This window comes from Adiantum capillus-veneris, chromosome 11 (genome assembly GCF_014529385.1).
Source record: "Adiantum capillus-veneris isolate H3 chromosome 11, ASM1452938v2, whole genome shotgun sequence".
In the NCBI taxonomy this organism is placed as follows: Eukaryota; Viridiplantae; Streptophyta; class Polypodiopsida; order Polypodiales; family Pteridaceae; genus Adiantum; species Adiantum capillus-veneris.
In genome coordinates, this window is record NC_140941.1 from 85543075 (window position 1) to 85560380 (window position 17306).

A 17306-nucleotide genomic window follows, 5' to 3' on the forward strand; every position below is an offset into this window, starting at 1 on the left:
CAATCGTAGCAGCCTTTAGCTTCCTACGGTATTGGGCTCTCACTTTATCAAGCGCTCGAGGGTGTCGCTAAATTTTGTGACTATCACGTGAGTGCAACAAAAGGGGTAATTTATTTTTATTTTTTCTCACATTTTTACATACAAAAGGGTACCATGAAGTGAAATTGGAAAATAAATTAATAGATTGAATAGAAAAAGGGTGTATTATATTTTTCAAAAATTCACAGATAAGGAGTTTAAAAAATAGTCCTTGAACACATGCAACATACATAATTTATAAATGAACAACCCCCCCCCCCCATCCGAGATCATGTGTGGATTTTCTAACTGATTATGAACCAGTAGCTTTGTGAGAGTCGCTAACCTCCTTTTCATCTGTTGTCTTTTTGTTTTGCTTGTGTTCTTGTTAGCGCTTTCAATCGTATTTTTGTTTTTGAATCTGATCCGCTCAAAGATGGTAAATCCTCCATGATGTTCATTGTCACCTTTCCTTTTTTCTTTGGTTTTTTATGGAAGTCCGGGTATAAGTATTCAATTCTCCATCATTCACACTTTTATTACCATGAGGAGTGCTGACTACCGCATTTGGGTGATCCTCTGAGCAAAATCTATCCCAATGGTCACCATCGCACTTAAAACAAGGTTTGTAGGTCTTTGTTGTTTAGGTTGTTGTGCATTTGGTCTCTAAGGATATGGCTTCAGTCTAGAGTCACCTTGGTAACCTATGAACATCAGAGTCCCTTGACTTAGGGTAAATCATTCGGCTTGATTAATGCTTCCCTTTATCAACACTAAGGCTCTAGAGGACAAAACAACATTTTCTTGGTTATATGATTACATGACCCTTGATGGATAGGGATCACTATGATGACATTGTTCGTGGTGTTCCTCCTCATGAAACATATGTACTGGCACTAAAGCACTCTCTTCCGGATACTAATCTGGATATACATACCTCACTACTGCTTGATCATCCCAGTATTGGTGGTTGATGGTTTAACACCGTTCTTGATCTCTTTACTCCTAGTTGTGGGTTCATTGGTCCTAAGACGTACCTTGGTGATGGTGGTGCTATTCTATTGGGTTGATAATGAGGGTTTGTTGGCATGTTTTGCTGATATTGAGGGTTAGCTGGATAAGGCCTCTCCCTAACATGTCCCCGATTATTGTAGCATTCCTCAATGGCATGATTTGTCAACTTATTTTCAATGGCACACCATTCTACTTAGGATATAGTTGCAACAACATAGTACATTGTGGTGTCAGGTGATTTCCTCCACATATTAAGCATCACCTCAAAGGTGGCATTCTCTAATTTTGAATTTCCAACTTTTGTACCATTCTCCTCACAAGTTCTTTGGTGTTCATGGGTGTTTGTTGTTGCAGTGCTATTTTCATAGTGCTTGGTCCATTGGTTGCAGATCAAGAATTGAATTCACATCAAGTAGACATCTTCCTTCGCGACCTCATCCAATGTCATACACTTTTTCAAGTGCAAATCCTTCTTGAGATGTTTGTTCTTGAGCCCCTCTATGAACAATACTACCTGAAAATCCTTTTGAGGTTTCTGACATGGTCGACACCTCTCAATGTATTGCTTAAATTGCAAAGTGGCTTCTCAAACTTTCTCACCCTCTTTTTGTTCAAAACAATGAATCTACAACACAATATTGTGCTTGATTCCTCTCATGGAAAACTCCTCTACAAAATCCTGTAGCAAGGCTTCTATATTCCCATAGTCTTCTTTTTTTAGAGGTTGGAACCAAGTGAGGACGGTGCCTTCCAAGTTCAATCCAAAACCTTCAAACTAGATGTGGAAATTTGTGACATATTCAACTCTCAAAATCTGTTTGAAAGATGTTAATTGTGCATGGGGATCACCTGATCCATTGTATTTTGAAGCCATGCATTTTGCAACTTGGAACGAGTGCATGGATCTTAGCTCAGCGACATATCTCACAATTCCAAGAGATCTTGAAAAAGATTCCTCATACTGATATGCTTTTATATTGGGCGTATCCATTGATTTTTCTCTCAGATGTATGTTTGGCTTGGATGACCCTGTAACGGTTGTATAGCCACCTGTGATAAGCTCTCATTCCATCAAGCTACCCCTTGTCATCCATGGATTTGGAGCTTTTGGTTTTCTTGGTATTGTTCTATGAACACTTTCCACATGGGGTAGAATCTCAGTGACTCGGTCCATAAAACTCACCTCCTTTTCCATCGGCTTTTCATGAGCCATCTAGTTTAAGTAGATGACAAAAAATGGTTCTACCCAATAGGAAAGGTTTTCAATGTCTTCCATGTATGCATACATATACTCATGTCCCTTGTGTCCACAAATTAGGTTGTTCCCGTTTCAAATTGATAGACATACATGTATATCTGCTTGATATTGATAGGATCCCTAGGACTCACATCTTGCTTGATGTAATAGTTCTCCCCTTCCTTGGTGGTAAACTTGTATAGTCCCATGGTAGGATCATCTACAAGCACTCTTTCCAGCTCTTTCATAGATATGAATTTAGCTCTTGGATCATTCTCCATTGGAGGTCTCTCGATTCCCTTGTAAACTTTATCTTTGGTTCAAGTCATTTGCATAGCATCAAGTCAAGACTATCCATCCTAAGATAAGCAACCCCTCTCTCATCATTACATTGGTCTTCATAGTCAACATCCTCAACTAGCTCTTGGAACTTGGTATTTCCTAAGTCCTCTTGAACATAGCATTGTAATGGTAGTATAGCTGTTTAGTGAGCGGAAGTTCTAGCTTATGTGAGGTGCCTTCCTCATTTCTCTCACTATGGTAGCTCATTTTAGGTGCTTTTTCTTCCATAAGCACAATGAAGGTTGTCTCAAAAGAAGTATCCGATACAAATTCCTCTTGCACAGTTGCTAAGGGTTCTAAGATCACTTGGTTGACACTCTCTTCCATGGATCCCTTACTTGGGCTTTGGGTAATCTGACACCTAACCGATACCAAGATCCTGATTTCAAGAACATGAACAATTTAATGATTTCAAACTTGACCTAATACCTAGAATTATTTAGATCCTCTTTGGTTTCTTTTGTACTCCAACTCCTCTTTTGCACCAATCTCCTTTCCCGTATAAGGCTCATTAAAAACTTGAACACAGATAGAGTTAAGACAAATTGACGATTGATGTGCACACAAAATTAGTCAAGTACAGGACTTCATGCATGAATTTAATGATCTCTAGTCCTAGTAATGCCCTACAGGTCTTGCTTCAGCAGATGGAACCCAAATTGAGTGATTTTTTTTTAATCCTAGAGCTCTTTGGGAGAAATTGTGATTTTCTTGTGCCTAAGGTCTTGTGAGGTGGTTTTCCCTTAGTTGTGTCTCAAAGACTTTTTCCCCAATCCAAACAACTTATCCTTGCAAGTATTTCAAATCTTTCACCCCTTTTATGGTCTCAAGAGTCCATTAACCTTCTTTTGGCCTGTTTTTTGGATGGGATTTGGTTCAATTTCATGCACAAGAGAGTAATTCCAGATTTGGCTATGTGAGTATGGTCCTTACTTTGGGGACTTTCTTTGGTGAAATATGGGCTCTTTAAACCTAGTGTGGCTGCGGATTGGGAAGAAAATCATGATTTTCTCCCTCCTTAAGTGAAAAAATGCGAATTTTTACTTTTAGCCTTATGAGTGTAATTCACATCTTGAGACAAACCCTTGGTATCAATCTTAGCCAAAAATCTCTTTCTAGTAGAATTTGAGGATAAAATCAAAATTTTATCCTTAACTGCTATTTTTTGTCAATTGTTCGTGTTTCCCAAGTGTTCTACCCTTCTTCAAGACCTCAATTGGGTAAGTGAAGTGATCTCGAGCTCTATTCAAACCCTTTTTCTTACCTAAAAGATCAAGCCTTGGTCCCATACTCACTGTTGATGTTTAGTTTGTACCAAACTTGACACATGTGCTTTTAGACATACTAGTCAAAGACACTAGTGAAGTATCATGCACATTCCTTCCTCTAGTCTCACCTACAAGATAAAATTGTGATTTTCTCTCACGAATGCTGGTTAAGAGTTTTTTGAGAATTTTGGTGATGGTGGCTGAGCAATCACACACTATTTTCAATGCAAATGATGCCCAGAATCTTTCACTTTCTTGGATGCACTATCATTCCTCAAGCTCTTTTTACCTTTGGCAAAAAGATACCTTTAGTGCTATTGGATCCAATGAGATGTTGAGGGTACTTGTTAGACTCGCTTACTTACCCTACTCCACATACAAAAGAAATCAATCAAAAATAGGTTCAAAATGCTTGACCTACAATTCCCTAACTAATCTTTGAAATGTTTTCCATTTTCATGTGTTTTTCTCGCCTAGTGTAAGCTTTACCACTCTACCCCTTGATGAAGACTTGTAGTAAGCTCCAACCCTATCTAAAACATTGATCCTAACTTTTCTAACACTTTTGTAGCAAGAAACTCACCACAATCACACACAAAACAAAGACCACAGAAACCCTGGTCTTCTTTTTTAACCTATCTGACCTAAACCTCTACTTAAGGAGACTCTGTCAGACTTGATTGTGTTTACCCTAGTCTAGGTACTCATTGCCCGACAATGACACCATTGTCTGGGGGTCCACATAGGTCAACACGTATCACATCTCTCAAAGAAACAAAACCAAGACAAAATGTCAAACCTGGGCTTGACTAGGACATGGATGCATGCCAAGAGGTTGTCAATCTCTTATATGAACACAATACACTCTACTATGATACTTGATGTGTACTCTGTCTACCAAAATCTTTGATTCTCTTCTTTGGGCTCTCACCTAACCACATGCAAATCCTTGAGCAAATCAACTCCAACTGAATCCAAACTTTATAGGCAACATATTGGGACTATATAAAACATATCTAGGTCATCAAATTTGCATTACGACTCCCAAAAAAAACACAATTTTCTTCTAGTATCCTGATGCAGATCAGCCTTTTGGAATTAAGATGTGTCTAATAGGTTCTCTTGAGTGCCAAGAATTGCATGCAATTGACGGAATCTCAAAACGACACTCGGATAGAGAGAAACTTCACCAGGAAGGTCTTAGGCATAGATGCTTGGTTTTTGTGCCATGCTTGCAGTGTAGGTATCCACACATAGAGCTTGACAAGACAAACACAATGGTGACCTTGAAATTACCATGTGATAACTATGTGATGTAGTGTGAGAAATCAATAGAAGAGAAGACACATGACGTACAAAGGAAAAAATTATGTGCCCTTCATTCATAAAAAAAGATTGTATAGAAAACCTTACATTGTTGCCTTCTATATCCCGGCTCTGGGTTTTGTGGTACAAAAGCTAGATTTGCCTTAATTGCATTAGAAATTACATTTTTGACTTCAAAATACATTCGAGCAATAGAGACAGGTTGTGGGAGAGGTATCATTATGAGTTGGGATTACGATTACAATTGCATGTGAGATAGAATAAACTAGAATCTTTCTTGGAATCTTCCAACACTCACCGCTCCTTATTCTTCATTATAACCAAAGAATGAATTAGTGAGTCAGTGTTGGGCAGTCGGCCACTTGGCTTGAACTCAAACAATATCCCACTTGAAGACCAACATGGCCCAAGTGGCTATAAATGAGGGTTAGTATGTACAACTATACAGTTGTGAAGCATGTCTTTAGCTTCAGCCTATGCCCATCATCGCTATGCAATGTGCAAACCACTTTAAGGATCTAGGCTCTTTGTCAAAGTATCCATTGGGTTCTCTATTGGGGTTCAACAACACAAGGATTTTATTATTACACATACTAGCACACAGATAGAAGAACACCCATTTCATGATCAGAAACATTGTAGAAGTTGAGCAAACATTTCAGACTTGACAAGAACAGGAAATCAAACAAGATCAGACATCAGAAATCTTCCTCTTCTCAAACTTCATACATCTCCTCCTTTCTACATGCAACTACTTCTATATCCCCAACCAATTATAACTACTCTAACTGACATGAACATCCGACTTAACAAGTCGAATATCCGATCAGAGCAAAATCTGATTCAGATCCGATTTTCAGTCAAAATCCGACAATCCAATTGAGAATTACTTCAGCTAACACTACAAGAGGTTGTGTGCACGTGTGATGCTGTTAGCAACGGAAATACATTGGGTTTTTATACTCCCTGGTGTCGCTAAGACCATCGCTAACAGCATCAATACGGAAACGTCGCTATGAGCATCGCTATAATAATCGCTATACGCATCGCTATATAGCGACGATCATAGCGACGTTTACAGGCCATCTATAGCGACGTTTATAGCAACGCTACAGAGCCTTATATAGCGACGCCCGAGAGAATTTTTTTTTGGTGGCATTCACCCATCAACCATATTGAATGTTTCATTAATTGATTCACCTTTGGAAAAAAGTGCAAGCTTAGATATAGACCCCAAGTAGTCACCTACAAGACAATATAAACATTAACTGCATCATCCATAGTATTGTTTGCAGAATAAAGATACAAAACTGACAAAAGTAAATTGATGAAATTAAATCAATGACAATTGTACACATCATAGGCAAAATCACTTGATTGTTAAACTTTGCAAATGTAATACTTACAACACCATTGTCATTATTGAAAAAATATACGTGGTTTTCAAAAAGACGTATAAAAGTCGTCTCATGATACATATGCTATGACAAAAGGAAACTAATGCTATCTAGCTACGGCTAGACTGACGTTGTTTTATCAAACGTCTCATCGCGTCCAAGCAGCGTATCTGACGATTTCTACAAAAAAAAGCAATAAGACAACTTTCTGTAAGTATAAATATATAGTGACGTTTATAAAACAATACAACAAACCCTAATACTAACCATGCCGTCATGAGGACTCAAAATGTCCATCAAGGCGTTTAAGCCCTTCCTGCCTGCGTACTCGCGCTCGTATGGTGTGGGGTCACGTCTTGTCATCGACCACTGTCAAAACATACAAAGAATCCATTATTGTAGAATTTAAAAACTCCTAAATCCTAAACTATAAAACCTAAAGAGCAATGCAAAAACACTTATAAAATCGGCCTCAAATGATGCCCACCCGCCGCTCCCCAAGTGGTGCGAGCTCCCTGCCTCTACTCGCGCTCTGGCTGCCTCCTTTTGTTGCTTCCACTTGTCGGGATTCGCGTGCGCTACTTTCTTCGCATTCTTCCAATCTTCTTTGGAAAACCAATCTGGTCTGTTCCACCCATGCTTGATTGTTTTTTGCACTTCAGAACGCTTGTGCTTGCAGTATTCGTGCATTCTAACCTTCATCAGATCTTCATTGAAGAGGTCATCCCGTTTTGGAACAGGAAACTTGTCATGAAGCATGCTGATGACTCTGTCTTTTAAATCACTTGGTACTTCACTCCAGGTGTTTAGTATGTAGTGTCTAAACACCTGAGAGCAAAGACTGCACATGCGCAAGATCACTTTCTTGCCTTCATCATCCAAGATGATGCCGCCGTTGATGTCGATGGAGTAAGGCAAGCCCTCTCGTTGGTGACTCGTGAACCTGGGTGTCTCGACAGGGGTCTCTAGCGGCATGTCAACGGGGGTATGGACATCAGGTGTCTCCACTGGAGTCTGGGCCCCGAAGCGAGGAGTGTACTGGAGTGACTCCTGGAGGAATAGTTACTGGTGTGTAGCCGCTAAGAACGCCCGTCAACCACGCAAAACGTGGTGTAGATGGCAATGCCGTGGCTAGTGTCCGGGCGGGCAAAGAAGGGGATGGTAAAGAGCCTCGTCGAACCCGAGGTGGTGTCGAGGCATCGACGGCGGCATCTCCGATACAGTGGACGAGACACCACTCTCAAACGTGCAGGCAGTATAATCCTTTAGCAGTCTCACAGGGAGGGACACTCCTCGGTGTGTCCTAGGGACTCTGCAACACATGAGCTCCAGAAACAACGTGCTTCTCGCCACAACAACCACCACCGCTAGACTGTTGTGGAATTGTTGTTCTGCATGGTCTATCGAACATAAATGTAGATCTAATTTAATCTTAAACTCAAAATAAACATAAATTTAATCTAATCTAACGTAAATGTAAATCTAACGCGCGTAAATAAACCTAAACTAATCTAACGTAAATCTAACTCAAAATAAACCTAAATCTAATCTAATCTAACCTTAATAAACCTAAATCTAATCTAACGTAAATTTAAATCTAACCTAATTTTAACTTAATAAAAAGAGGAAAATGGTATAACCTTTATATCACCCAAGTGTGGTAGATTGGTTATGCCATTTCTGTTGGGGTATAAAGCCCAATGTGGTCACCTAGGTAAGTGGGCGGGCTGCAAGGTATGTACACATATTCTTTTGTAAAAACCTAATAAGAACTCACTATGCTTTGTACATTACAAACAGAGCAAGTTCACCATATCGTCGTGCTCTTCTTCTCGCACTCTCTCTCGCGTCGCACTTCTGCTTGTACTCCTTCAACTGGTATCAGAGCTCAGATCGAGGCTCAGGACAACATTGCAGGAAGCTAGAGTCACCTGCTCAGATTGGAGTGAGATTCGACAGGCGAAGACATGGCCCCAAATCCTGTGGGAGTTCCCAAAGGGCTTGGTGTTCTCAAAATTTCATTATGAGGTCATCTCGGTCACCGTTTGGCTTCGACAAAGTTCTGTGCAGGCCATTTTCGACTACGTGGTCTGGGCGGGTGCAGATCTGACTCCGCAAATTTGGGGTTTCGGCCTACGACTGCAGGTGCTGTGGATATCAGCACTCCCAGAGTGCTGATTTGTGGCTGTCTACACATCGAAGGACGGCTCACAATTCTTGAGGCGTGTCACATACGACATGGGCGCATCTACACACAGACTGTAGGCGACATCCACTAGTTCATCAGGTAGCTTGTGTTTGTTGCTTGATATTCGAGATTTCATCCTGACATTGCAGGTACTTCCACATGGGATGTATTGTTAGGTGCTGAGGATATCAGCACTCCCAGAGTGCTGATTTGTGGTTGTCTACACATCGAAGGACGGCTCACAGTTCTTGAGGCGTGTCACATACGACATGGGTGCATCTACACACAGACTGTAGGCGACATCCACTAGTTCATCAGGTAGCTTGTGTTTGCTGCTTGATATTCCAGATTTCATCCTGACATTGCAGGTACTTCCACATGGGATGTATTGTCAGAGATGATGTATGTCTGTTGAGGGTTTGCTGTGGCTGTGAGTCACGCAGCAAACAACCGCCGCAGCGGTTACAACATACAGTGGGAAATTTGTGGATGTATGACTTTGTGGGAAGTCTATGTATTTGTCAGATTTACTGTAACCTTTGTTGAGGGTCGAGTGAGGTTTTATTGAGCTGGGGGATTCTCGAATGTTGAGATCCTTTCGATGATACAGGTCTTGGAGCGATCCCTCGAGCACCCTTAGATAGGCAGCTAGGATGTATTGACTGTGAGTTAGACAATTGGGATTGCATCTTTGCTTTACTGCCATTGAGGCATTGTCGCAATCTATGCTTACAAGACAGTGAGAGACAGTACAGGTGCAGGACAGGTTTACCCACAGCTTACAGTGTTAGAGAGACAGTGGTTTTTTGAGCTGTTTTTGGTCTGTTTTTTAGTACACCAGAGCCATTTTACAAAGGAGACTCTACTCAAATTTCTGCAGAATCTGAAGCTTTCTTGGTTCATTTGACAGGTTGATATTGGTTCAGAGGTCAGTTTACAGGGGAAACTCTGCCGAATTTTTCCCAAGAAAGTAAACTACTGTGAAGCGTAGCTATGGCTGGATCACAGGACACTGCTCTTTACAATATCAAGAAGCTGGATGGAACCAATTTCCCATTGTGGAAGAAGCAGATTTGGCACGTGTTGGTACAAAAGAAGCAGATAAAACCTATAAAGCTCAAGGGGATAAAACCAGAATATATGGACGAAGATGAATGGAGCGAAATGGATGAATTGGCACTTTCTACCATTATGCTGACTTTGGTAGAAAGCGTTTACTTCAATGTAGCAAACGAGATGTCGGCTTATGAAGCATGGACAAAGCTGAGTGATCTTTATGAGAAGCAGAGTGCAGCTTCACAGGTATACTGGCTTAAGAAGCTTGTTGACTTGAAGATGAAAGAAGGGACACCTATGTCCAATCATCTGAATGAATTCAACACCATCTACAGTCAGTTGTCAGCTCAAGGTGTCAAGTTTGATGAACCTGTTAGAGCTATGTTCCTGTTGATCACATTGCCGGAAAGTTGGGACACTTTTCGCACAGCTTTGAGTAATTCTGCACCTCCAGATGGTTTGACCATAGCAGGTGTAGAAGGCAGGCTGCTTACTGAAGAAAACAACAGAAAGATAATGGAAAAAGGCAAAGAAACAACCTTAGTTGTTAGGGGAAGGACCAAAGAAAAGTACAAAGGTGGAAAGAGGAATCAGTCTCGTAGCAAGTCCCGTAGTGCTAAAGGCAAGAGTGACATAGAATGCTACCATTGTGGCAAGAAGGGTAACATGAAAAGAGACTGCAGAGAATGGAAAGCAAAAAAAGGCAAAGAGAAATCTGAAGACCATGGTGAGAAGAACAAATCCTCATTGAAGATTCAAGAAATAAATGTGACAAACACTGTTGCAGAGGATGACAGTCTAGTGTCAGGAGACATCTACTTCTTGAAGAATACAATGGACTCAGCTCTTCTTACAACATCTGATGGACATGCACTGAGTGACTGGATTATATACTCAGGGGCATCACTTCATGTGTCTCCAAACAAGGAGTGGTTTACCTCTTATGTGACCACTAAAGATCATGTTCAGCTAGGCAATGGGCAGACATGTGAGATCTTAGGTGTTGGAGATGTTCAATTGATGTTTCAGAATGGCTCTTCTTTCACGCTGAAGAATGCGAGACATGTTCCCGCAATTACAAAGAGCTTGATCAGCATAGGTTTACTTGATGATGCTGGCTACGTCACCACTTTTGGACAGAACATGTGGAAGATATCCAAGGGTTCTATGATAGTAGCACATGGAGTAAAGTCCTCCGGACTTTACATGATTTATGTATCAAATGTCTCTAAAAATGTAATCAATGTAACCGAGCAGCCGAACGTTTCTTTGTGGCATAGCCGGTTAGGACATATGTCCAAGAAGTGAATGGAAATCTTGTCTCGTTCTGGTTATTTGCCTAGCTTTTCATTTAATGATTTTGAATTCTGTGAAGATTGTCTGTATGGTAAGCAAACAGAGCAGCCACATAAGCTGTTCATCTTATAAATAGATCTCCTTGGTCCTCTGGATGGCAGTTGGCTGATCCTTATTTTGTATGTAGATCACATGTTGATTGTTGGCAAGCACTTGGAAGAAATTTCAGCTTTGAAGTCAAAGATGGCAAAATCGTTTGACATGAAAGACATGGGTGAGGCAAGTCATATACTTGGTATGCACATTGAGAGAGATAGATCAAAGAAGTTAATTTGGTTATCTCAAATAGAGTATATTGACAAGGTTTTGCAATGTTTCAATATGGAGAAGGGAAAGGCATTGAGTGTTCCATTGCCACCATATGTGTAGCTTGGCAAACAAGATTTTCCTGTGTCTGAGGAAGAACAGGCTGAAATGGATAAGATTCCATATGCGTCTGCAGTGGGTAGTTTGATGTATGCAATGATTGCTACTCGCCCAGACATTGCATTTGCAGTGGGAGTAGTAAGTCGATACATGTCAAACCCAGGCAAGAAATATTGGGAGGCAGTGAAAGGAATATTGAGATACCTGAAAGCTACAAAGATTATGCGTATATGCTATGGGAGTCAGGAGCAGGGTTTTACAGACTCAGATTATGCAGGTGACTTAGACAACCTAAGGTCTACGTCAGGGTATGTCTTTACATTGGCTGGTGGAGCAGTATCATTGCGTTCTAGATTACAAGATTGTGTTACTCAGTCTACTACAAAGAATGAATATGTTGCAACATCAGAGGCATGCAAAGAATCAATTTGGCTTAATCGACTAGTAACAGATCTAGGAATCAAAGAAGAGATGCTTGTGTTATATTGTGATAGTCAGAGTGCTATACAATTGTCTTGCAATCCAGTTTATCACTCAAAGACAAAGCATGTGGATGTGAAGTATCATTTCATCAGGGAAATGCTCGAGGATAAGCAAATTCAGCTTGTCAAAGTTCACACCACAGAAAATCTTGCTGATCTACTTACAAAAGGACTTCCCTCAGAGAGCTTTGCGCATTTTTGCAAAGCAGTTAGGTGTAGGGTAGTACATCACTTCTCTACATCTCTTGTATATTAGCTTATATAATAGCTTCTCTCACACTTAAAGTACCACATTGGGCGGGCCGCCAAGTATGTACACAATATTCTTTTGTAAAAACCTAATAAGAACTCACTATGCTCTTTACATTACAACAGAGTGAGTTCACCATATCGTCGTGCTCTTCTTCTCGCACTCTCTCTCTGTGTCGCACTTCCTCTCGTACTCCTTCAATTTCCCTCTTGAATAACAGGTCTTGAGTTCAACTCCTCGTCGGCTAGATCTTTAAGGTCTCTTGGGATAGTTTCCTACGACGTTAAAAATTTCTTCTTCTCGGATGTGTGTCTGTGTGGGTGTGTGTGTGCGCTAATAAAAAGAGGAAAATGGTATCACCTTTCTATCACCCAAGTGTGGTAGATTGGTTATGCCATTTTGCTCTTGAATAAAAGGTCTTGATTTCAACTCCTTGTTGACTAGATCTTTAAGGTCTCTTGGGATAGTTTCCTACGACGCTAAAACTCTCTTCTTCTCTCTCTCTCTCTCTCTCTCTTTGTTTTATATCTTTCTCTTTCTATCTCTCTCTCTCTCTCTCTCTGTCTCTCTCTCTCTTTTCCTCTCTCAATGTGTGTGTGTATGCATTATTTGCTTATGCATATGTGTGTGTGTTTTTTGTTTATGCATGTGCTCTCTCTCTCTCTCTCTCTCACACACACACACACACACACACACACACATTGTGTTCTCTCTCTCTCTCTCTCTCTCACACACACACACACACACACACATTGTGTTTGAGAGAGAGAGAGAGAGAGAGAGAGAGAGAGAGAGGGAGAGAGAGAGAAAGAGGGGAAGGGAACATGAGAGAGAGGAGAGGGAAGGAGCATACCTGGATCTCCTTCCTCTCCTCGTGTATGTGTGTGTGTGTGTGTGTGTGTGTGTGGAGAAGAAAGAGAGAGAGAGAGAGAGAGTGCGGGTTACCTTTGCTTGCTTGAGCACTGAAAACTCAGATATGAGATCTGAGTTTTCAGACGCTCTCGGTTGTTTTTTTACCCCTATTGGCATCACTATGAGCGTCACTAAGTTAGAAGTAAATCCACATATCCCTTGATCAAAACATCATGACAAAATAAAGTCTAAAAACTACAATTACTGTTCAACCTAAAAATACTAAATGTTGTATCACTTCTCCATAGTCTCAAAAACACTAACAACTTCACCTTCAGAAATTGAAACTTCTACTGGGTCAGAAGTCTCCCCAGCTGGAACTGTAGATCCTGCTAAAATATCTTCATCAATTTGCAATTCTGGCTCAACATCCGGCTTCTGTTCCAATTCTGATTCCATATTATGTCCTGGTCTCTCTGAACACTCAGCCTGCTTTGCACCCTGTAACTACTCTTCAATGACTAGCTTCTCCTTGTGCTTTACTTTAAGCTCTTGCACCTGCTTAATCCAAAACTCTCTCTCCTTTTTCAGTTGACCAAAAAATTTGCTTCATGTGCACTAACAAAGCCTGTCTTCACCACTTCATATGGATGCTTCAAAACATTATTCAATCTAGCTCTCATGGATTGCCAGACTTCCTCCATGGTGTGCTTGAGCTGCTGCCTAAGGACCTGCACATCTCCCTCTGACATCAGCACTCCAGTAACATCTAAATCCTTATTAGACAACACTTGTTTCTCTAAATCCAACAAAGGCTGAAGTCTTTGTTCAAGCACCAAATTCTGAACCTGCAATTCCACATTTTTGTTAGCCAACTGCTCTAACTCATTACTGACTTTACCTTCCAAAGTCATGGTCCACTCTTTGAACAGCGCTAAGGACAGTTTGACCTTGGCCAATTCATCTTGATGTTTCCCCACAACAGTCTACATTTCCTCTTTATGCTGACTCTTCAAATTGTCCATCTGTATAGTCGAATTTTTGATCATATCAACCTGCTCCTATAATAACACGTGAGCTACCCATGTTTTGGTCATTGCATGTACTTGATTATCCACCTGTAATTGTTGTTTTTGAACAAACCTCTTAACCTATGCCAACATCTACACAGCCATGTCAATATCATCAATGTCCCCCACTTCCTGAGCCTTAACATCATAGCCAAGATCAAAATCTAACTGCCTAACTACCTTGAGCATGTCATTGTCCACTTTCCTTTTCTTTGAGAAAGTGAACAACTTTCCCAACTTAGTAGTGGTTTTCTGCACTTTATCCTTAGTACTCATGATAGGCTTATCCAAATCTGGGATAGAAGTAAACATATCTAAATTCTGCACAGCCTTTAGAGCCTCCTCCTCTGATGTCCAGCTTTGACTAGGAACTTAAAAGAATCCATCTGCTGCTTGTTCTCCAACATATCTGCTGGCAAATCCAACTTCAGACCTGCAGTCTGATTTTCCTGCATACTCGACATTCTGCCCAAGTCACTAGTAAAATGCTCATCATCTGCATCCCTGATTGCACTAGGGACTTTGTAAGGAAAACTAAACATTGCTGCCAAAAATGCAGAAAGTCTAGTACAGTTGTGAGATCTTCTTTTGTTTGACATATACACCTTAGTAGAAATCTTGTCAAAACAGCCAATTAGCCCAATTAACTTTGCCCCCTTGTTCTGCAAAGCACAGTAGTCCGTAATTCTCTTTTGAAATGTAGTCAAACTTATCAAAAAGCACAATCTTTCAAGGTACCACTTTAGCTGCTCCCTTCTGATATAATGACATTCCTAAGCATGTAGTATTTTTTGTTACCTTCAATGGGACCAAACTCTTTTTTCAACAAAATTTTAGAACACTTAGGGATGGTGGTACTCCCTTTTGATGGTAAGTTAAACACCTGAGCTACCAAATCAGGGGTAAGAGAGATAGTACTGGAAATCATATCCTTTTTTTTCGTGATGATGTCAAGCTGAGCCTTGGCATAGTAGTTATTCTTCCAATCATCCCATGGTAGCATAGCAAAGTCCTGCAATCCAATGGTCTGCAACCATGCAAGATTTTCTTCAATTGTCAAGTCCAACTACACCTAAAATCCGTAAAAGACTCCATCAGAGATTGCTGGAGCTTGGCTGCACTTCGAGGAGTACCCACATGTGTATCCTTCCAAAAAATTCTTCTTCCTCCGAGCTGCTTACATCCACAATCACAACTTGCCCCTTGCATCGAAAACGCCATGGTGGCTCGTCTTGCTCCAACTTGGGTTGCATGGCGCTACTTTGCTTTCCGCGTACCATTGCTGCAGGTGAACGCAAAGGTGGTGTGTACTTGAAAAAATCAGGCGTCCACATAAGGTAAGTATGAGAGCGACAGAAGTGATTGATGGTGCCTTCGTTTAGCGCACCCTCCAGTAAGAATACCCGTTGCACAAGGGATTCACTTAAGGGGAAATCATCCCTCAATTCAAAATCCTTTTTTAAATTACCCTCCTTAAAAATTCCCATACAGGAACATCGGAGTTGAAAAATTCCGACACAAAAAACTTCGATCCAAGAAAATCCGATCTGGCAGACACATCCGATGTGAGAAAGTCCAACTATAGATGCTTCACTCAACCAATTGTGGAACCATACAGACTGACCCTTGTAACCTGTTGGTGTACCACTTTGGATGACATAGTGAGAATTAAAATTCTTTAGAAGCACATTCTTTGGAAGAATTTGAGAAGTCGCATAACATTTATCTACACTGTAGTCTGAAAACTGTTCAAGTAGAATCAATCATGCTAAAGGCTAATCCAAATGAGGTGGTTTCCCTTGAATTTTTTTAGTATGAACCCATTAACAGGTTTTTCAACTCTTGTGCCAAAAACATCAGCCACTATAAATGTTCCCTGGCCCATATCTTGAACAATTTTATAAGGACCAATATATCTTAAAGTGAGCTTGCCTAGATGTGGTCCCAATCTAGAGTGATACAACATAACCCAGTCTCCCACCTGAAAAGCTTTAAACTTAACATCCATGCTTACCCAAGCCTTTCTCCTTCTTTGAATCACTTCAGAGATATATGAACTAATCAATCTGTCTTCTTCCAGCTGCATCAAGTACTTGCTCCTATACTTGACTGACAACTTAGGACTCATTTTATAAGCATTGATTTGAAGACTCGAAACTACAAATTCCATAGGAACCACAACTTCCAACCCATAAACCAATTAAAAAGGAGTCATTCCTGTTGTGACCTTGAAAGCTATCCTAAAACACCATAGTGCTGAATCAAGCTTCTGATACCAATCCTTCTTATTGTCCTGAACAATTTTCTTCAATATCCTCACCAGGGTCTTGTTTGTACTTTCAGCCTGTCCATTAGCTTGAGGATGATAAGCTGTGGACTTCTTATGCATTATCATGTGAGTTTTTGTTAACTCAACAATCACCTCATTTAGAAAATGGCTGCCTCTATCATTGACCAGCTCCCCAGGACATCCAAATCGAGTCATAATGTTGTGATAGAGAAACCTAGCAACACTATCAGTTTTATTGTCTTTCAGAGCCACTACTTCAACCCACTTGGTGCAATAATCAGTAGCTACCAAAATATACCTACATCCCCTACTGGTGGTAGGCTTTACAGGTCCCACAAAGTCCATACCCCACTTTTGAAAAGGTTCTAGAGGTAAAATAGGATGATCTATCATTCTACCTCTGGCATCTGGTTGACCTAACTTCTGACAAATCACACAGCTTTTAGCATACTCATGAGCATCTTTTAACATAGTGGACCACCATAATCCAGCTTGCAAAACTTTTTTGCCTGTAATATCACCAGAAAAATGTCCTCCAACTGTTCTTGAATGAGCTTCATGTAATACAACTCTTTGTTCAAAGTCTAGAATGCACCGTCTGATTACCTAATCAATCCCTTTTCTATACAATGCTCCTACTATTACCAAAACTGGTCGACTCTTTAAAGAGAACTTCCTTCTCTGATCACCTGAAAATCTGATTGGCATTGTACCATCTGTCAAAAATATGAGCAACATGATTCAGAAATTGGATTCTGAACTTCAAATAGATCAGGATCTGGTAAATCATCGGA

The 17306-nt window shown here is 40.5% G+C and overlaps 1 protein-coding gene across 1 annotated transcript; it reads right to left on the reverse strand.

The window, feature by feature from the left end:
• Positions 1-6712: 6712 nt before the first annotated feature.
• LOC147447576 (uncharacterized) lies at positions 6713-7577 on the reverse strand. The gene is made up of 3 exons (XM_086523643.1): positions 7059-7577; positions 6870-6971; positions 6713-6772 (listed from the first exon to the last, which is right to left on the reverse strand). Exons 1-3 carry the CDS (start codon positions 7575-7577, stop codon positions 6713-6715), a joined length of 681 nt encoding a protein of 226 aa, XP_086379769.1.
• Between the last annotated feature and the right edge of the window lie 9729 nt (positions 7578-17306).